Source organism: Prorops nasuta, unplaced genomic scaffold (genome assembly GCF_024137725.1).
Source record: "Prorops nasuta isolate Cenicafe-Biocafe unplaced genomic scaffold, Cenicafe_Pnas_1.2 PNAS00050, whole genome shotgun sequence".
NCBI lineage: Eukaryota > Metazoa > Arthropoda > Insecta > Hymenoptera > Bethylidae > Prorops > Prorops nasuta.
The window spans coordinates 692,258-698,612 of record NW_027116847.1 but is presented as its reverse complement, the minus strand read 5'-3'; the positions used below and the strand labels follow the sequence as shown (position 1 = coordinate 698,612).

Here is a 6,355-nt window from a genome sequence, read left to right as displayed (position 1 = left end):
AATACTATTTAAAAATATTATTTAAATAAAACTATTACCAATGGGGAACGTCAACTTATTATGAAAAAAGAAGATGAATGGATAAACTAAAAGGATCAGCTCGCAAATACAATCTATCTACGCATCAATATTTAATTTTCCCTTTTTATTTAAAAATAATTGACGACTCGGTACATTATTTGGACAACATAGTATAGTACAATAAATGTAATTTATATTAACGTTTAAAAGTGAAATACGTGAACCTCACTATAAAATATATGTGCGCAGCCATCAGATTTGTTAATTTTTTTCATCTTAACCTACTATTTAATGGTATGCATATTGCTTAAAGAAGGCTTTGTCTTGCTACGCTGTTAATAGCGTATAGACTTTCGTAGGTCCTGTAATATCTCTAAATTAATGATAATATATCACTATTCTGTGTTTAAGTCTATAAACTTAATTATTATTTACAAAACAACGTTTTTTTCTTTCAATTTGGCATTATGGTACTAGGTCATTGCTTGAAAGCTTGAAATAAAATTGTCTTTGGTAAAAAGTGTTATTGAAATGAACTTAATGACATCTCTAAATTTAATTAAGATCACATATGTCTTTTACAGCAACTTTATATACAAACCAATGCGTAGCAATTACAAACCACAAGATATTGCTGCCGCATTTCTAATGGAACTTGTCTCGTTTAATGCAAAACAATAAATAATCGTAGAAACAGCACAGCAAATATTTTGTAAAAGAAACAATATTTACATTAAATACTCGAATAAAAATGAACCGCTCGGTTGCCAAAACGATTAACGTCATATAACTCAGGCTGAAGTAAGAAAAAGAAGCAAATATATTCTTCTGTAATCAGAGGCAAAGTTTTTACATTACAGTAGCAGAGAATCTGAAATAAATTATTTATTATTTGACGAGTGAAAGCATTTTTGTCCTTTATTATACAAGATTTACTCTCTATCTTATCGCTGAAGTTTTATTATCGATGAAAAATTAGGATTTAAAATTATTAAAAACAACAAATGATCAAGGTTAATAGATTTGGTTCTTTAACGCGCGACTCAAATAATCAAACTTAATAAAGTTTAAAATATGTGAACCTTTGAAGAATTAAACGTTTCGAACATAAACTTTTATAGCAAATCCTAAATGGTCAAGATCTTGTAAATATCATTGCCATACATTTGTGATTCCATATTATTACAATTATATTTGGCTAAATAATTTTATGATGATCGATACAAAAGTTAATTTGTGAAAAAAGTCTAATCTGTAATAATTTCAGTTTAATACAATGCTCGTAACAGTTTCTAATTACATTATAACTTCATATATTTGATTGTGCATGCTTATCTAAAAATATTATTCTATGATTTTATGCTATATATTATTTACAAAACTGGCCATAATTCCTTTGTATCATTATGTACACTTATAAGACGCAAAAAAACTATTATCATACTGTTAGGGAAAATATTCGTAATAAAGGAAATGGCTTAACACTAAATCTACCGAAAGGTTTTTTTTATACAGGTGTGTTTACATTGAAAAACGGCCATTTGATGGTAGCTTTAGTGTCGAAATCACCTTCACTGAACGAAAAAATATGTCGTACTTAAATTGAAGCACTCTTGCAATATGAACTTTCGTTTAAACAAAATATGATTTATAAGAATGATTTTATTTACTGCAAATCTACGTAAGGAATACTATGTAACTTAAAAAAGGTTAATAAAATCTTTGGCAAAAGATTTATCATTTGACCTGCATATGCTATCCGCCTAAAATTTCCTAATTTATACAAGAACAGTTACAGTATTTAGCTCAATTCTTGCAACGTGTTTTTAACAACTGCAAAATAGAGTTTTTATTCATAATTTAAGATGTCTAAACGATAAGCCCATTCAAATTTTGAGAACAAAAAAAAAACTAGTTCTTCACAAGCGACAAATTTCATATGCCAGATATCTATATGGAACCATTGTGATTGGTTAATTCAAAAGATTCTTATAAAAATATTAAAAGCTTTTCTAAGTAAGTCAGCTGTGTGGCCCTGTTCGTCCAAGCTGTTAGTATCCTCAACGAAAAGATAACAGCCATTTCTATGATAATTTACACGATTTTTAAAACTCTTATAAATACGTCCTAAATAAAAACTTCTAAATTGTCATGATTAACTCGAGACTTTTCCAAAAACAGAAAACAAACAAAAGACTCCTATGGCAAGTTAATTGTGAATTAATTATCATGAGTATACAACGATCATTTGAACAATTTTTCCGAGTAGAAATTTTCCAAGGGTCTGACGTCGCGCATTTTACATGAGCTTAAAGGCAATGAATACCTCTTCTGTGTATGTGGGCCTTATATGAAAACCAAGTCATAATCCAATACAATCCTAATATTTTCCTTTATCCTACAAATGATACTAGGGCATACCACAGACCTACCGGATCAGTTCACAGCCGCAATAATCAAGAGACACGATAGAGTGTCTCGACGGCAAGTACATACATGCATACATATATATATATATATAGTATACCATCGAGGCCCTACCTTCTCTTATACAGCAAGTTTGTACGCCCTAACCACTAATTTTATTTGTACAAGGAACCGATAAGGATTAATTTACCAAATTGACTTGACCTTGAATCGAAAATCACAACAAGGAGAAAGCCCTACTTTGACCAAAACAGATCCTTATAAAACTTTGGGTGGTTCCCAAGATGTTTCTACTCTGATTTCGTCTTCCAATTAGGATGATATCGAGACGACTGTTGGCCTTTCAAGATGACCGTTGTCCAGCATGATTTTATTGCCGATGGAAGTTGGCGAGGTATTGCCAAGGGTGACAATATGGGGTGACAGTTGATGATGATCCGGCGAGTGACTGGTCGAGATCATAACTGGGGATCGCGTTGCACAAGGGGGTGATGGGCACTCGACTTTTGGCGAGTGATTCTCCAATAGAGATTGTTGATGCTGCTGCTGTTGTTGCTGTTGCTGCTGCTGTTGAGTGGTTATCATGTCGTAGTACAGCTCTGTCGAAGCTTCGTACTGAACTACTCTGGGGGGTAGTGGACTGCACATACCCCCTCTGCTGACGTAAAGCTCTTGGGGAGTTATGAAACGTCTTCTAAACTCGTTGTAATCTACAAAGGACACACGCAAAGACAACTTATTAGCAAGATAGATTCTACCAGAAACAACGTACTTCTTCTTTCTGACACTTACCAATTTCCGGTTTGATATTATTATTGTTATTATTGTTGTTATTCGAACAGGGTGCAACGGGACCAGGAAGAGGCGTGTCCGAGGATTTCATGCCACCCTTGGGTTTCCTCTTGCGCGTTTGAATATTATCTTTTTTCATGCTGCTTGGCCTTGGAATTCCGTGCAGCTTGTAGTAAAGCCCGCAGGCATTGCAGACTGGCTCACCCACGGTATTTCGACGCCACAAAGATGTTATAGTCGTGTGACAATTACTGCAAGACAGACCTACGCGCTTCGCCGCAGACTGTAGAAAGATCCAAATATTAATCATCCAATTTCCACATAGCATTTTCCTCATTCCTGCATGCATGCTCTCTATACGTCTCTTTCGTTTGCTTCACGTGTCAATAATAACCAACTACCTTTCCCACTTGAAAAATGAAGCATGCACAAACTGTCGGTCTCATTCTATTCTCAATTCCTGCTTGACACAATTTGTACAGCAACGTTGTGTGTCAATGCACCAAATATATATATAATCGTATAAAAAGAAAACTTTCAGACAATTTCTTCAGAGAGAAAAATGTTATTTAGTTTACAGCACGTATGCTATATTGATGTGCAAATTGTGTACAGCCTTGCGCAAAATTCCCCAATGACCCTGTAGAGAATCAGTCGGAGTAGATAAACGAGAGAGCCACCCTCGATCGAAGTCACTCGCGTCTGTAAAAACTTAATCAAGATTGTAGGCATTAACATTCTCGAATCTCTGTTTCAACATTGAACAGTTTTAGTTACAGGCAACGAGCGATTTCGAGAAGGAGAGAGTGGTTGTACCATGGGCATAGTGGCACCTCGAAACTACGACAGATTTTCTACTATAGGTAGTAATGTTGCTAAAAAAGGATTGAAGCTTATTGGGCCAAGATATGACTGAAGAATGATTTAAGCAAAAAACTTTTATGCACATAAATCGAAATATACCTTTCGCATAAAACTATAGCTAGTATAATACTACTAAAACTACCACTGCACTACCAAAAATTCTACATCCACATAGCAAAACAGTACACCAATGGTCGAAAAGTTGCAAATTTCGAAAAATGACGAGAGAATTGAATGAAAAGTGATATAAAAAAAAGTATAGAGGGAAATGTGGATAGAAGAAGAAGAAGAAGAAAAAGTGTGGGAGAGAATAGAAAGCATGAGAGAAAGGGTGGGATTCCGCAAGACGATTGAGGTGAGAAACTGGAGATGAAGAATGGCGTCGTCGGTGCATGGTTCCATGAAAGCGAGAGCAAGAGAGAAAAAAAAGAGAGGAAGAGAGAATGTTGATTTGGGGGAATGACACCTACCAAACGACGGCTCGATTTCTCCTCGTAGGTGCGAGAGGTGCCACTATACCCACAGAAGCTTTTGTAGAAATTGCCCTGGTCCGCCACTGAAACAGACATGAGGCCAAACGTTAAGGGATATATCCAGCACGTAACGCGTACGTTACTCGAAACGCACTTATCTTTCTCGAGAAAAGAAAAATCATCGAAGAGAGACGCTGCAAGAAACTTTTAATCCGTATATAAATATTAGAGTTCGTAGGTCTGGCAGCGTTACCATTTTCCGAGGACAAATACTACGGGCGAATTTCCACATGGGCTCCTTTCTCTCTCACTCTCTCTCTCACATCCCCAAATTTTCTCTCTCTTACTCTCTTTCAATCCCTCTGGTAGTAAGCCTTGTCTACCAACAGCCGATAGTCGTGTGCATGGTCCAAACCAACGTTTTCGAGAATGTCGCCTCTACTTTTCTCTATCGTACACGCCAGTGTCTTCTTCGTTCTTGATTTTAGGCAGAATTTCAAGCATGCAGTTTAAAGAATTAAGTAGAGTCTCGAGGACGTGGGAGGGACGATAGAAAAAAATAGATGAGCGATTTTATTCCGAAAATCGTGAGGCTTGCCACGTAGAGTCTTTCTTACCAGGCGACGTGGTTGTTTGACCAATGGTCGATTCATCCCGTTCATCTTGTGGTAGAGACCGCATGCGTTGCAGAGGTAATGGCCAGTACCGTCCCTTCGCCACAAGGGTGTGGAAATTGCGCCGCAGTTCACGCACTCACGGCCCTCGGTAAACAACTCCGCCTCGATGTTATGTACTGCATTTATATATCCAAATTTTGATGCTTTCCTCGCTAATTAGACTTATTCCTGCTTATACGTCTATGCTACCCCCCTCCTCTTTCTCTCCCACCATAAGACCATTTTTTTATCCTTCTCTCGCAATTCTTACTATTCTTTAGCTTATCACAATAAATGTTGCTCTCTTTTACTATAATTTATCATTTACTCTAAAGAAATCCTAACTTTTGTCCTTGATGTTGACCAACTCGAAGAATCGACCGAGATTTTTACTCGTTGCAATAATTTTTCTTTCCAGAGAGACACATTTTCTCCTGGGTTTCCCGCGGGCCATTGCGAAAGGTTGAAGAATTGCGCGATTCGAACCGAGTGACTAGTGCCTTTTGTAACGAATCGAGGAAAATGAAACAAGAAACGACGCACGAGTTTCCGACGGTTCCGCCTGCTATCTCCACTGGCCTCTTTTCATTCGGTTACTCGACAATAATCGTGACGATATATATTTACATGCTTGTGATTCCTATACAAAAACAAGTGCCACATTAAACCGTAGAAAAACTATCCAGACGGAAAACTGATAAATTTCCAACGATTTTTACTTTACGACTCGCACAAACCATGAGAGGTTCGAGGACTGTACATTTTTTGTAATTTTGCCTCGAGCACTAGTGCTAAACTCCCTCGAGCTATACAAACTTTCATCCAATTATTCTTAACGACTGTACAGTCGCTATTATCATAATAATCTTCTAAATTCATTTTGATGACTTTTGAGAATTCACAGGTACACTCTACAACAGTTTCCCAACGATTCCGTGTGAATACCGAAAAACTCAGTTTTTCGGTATTCACACGAAAAAAATATTACTCGTGCTTATTTTGAAAAATTCGGACATCGCATTGTCGTTATCCAGTGATAAAGAATAAAGCGAGAGAAAAAAACATGGGAACCAGGCATCGGTGACCAAGGAGTCGGCCGTTAGTGAATGACAGGAAGACCGT

At 36.7% G+C, this 6,355-nt stretch overlaps 1 protein-coding gene across 1 annotated transcript in view; it reads right to left on the bottom strand.

The window, feature by feature from the left end:
* Window positions 1-124: 124 nt before the first annotated feature.
* Window positions 125-6,355, bottom strand: part of LOC136784177 (uncharacterized) — a 56,763-nt gene continuing 50,532 nt past the window's right edge. The window contains exons 8-10 of the mRNA XM_066744694.1: window positions 5,195-5,370; window positions 3,214-3,523; window positions 125-3,158 (exon numbers count right to left, since the gene is read on the bottom strand). Of these exons, the coding sequence (XP_066600791.1) occupies window positions 2,761-3,158; window positions 3,214-3,523; window positions 5,195-5,370 (884 nt within the window). The 3' untranslated portion in view covers window positions 125-2,760. The remainder of the gene's footprint in view (window positions 3,159-3,213; window positions 3,524-5,194; window positions 5,371-6,355) is intronic.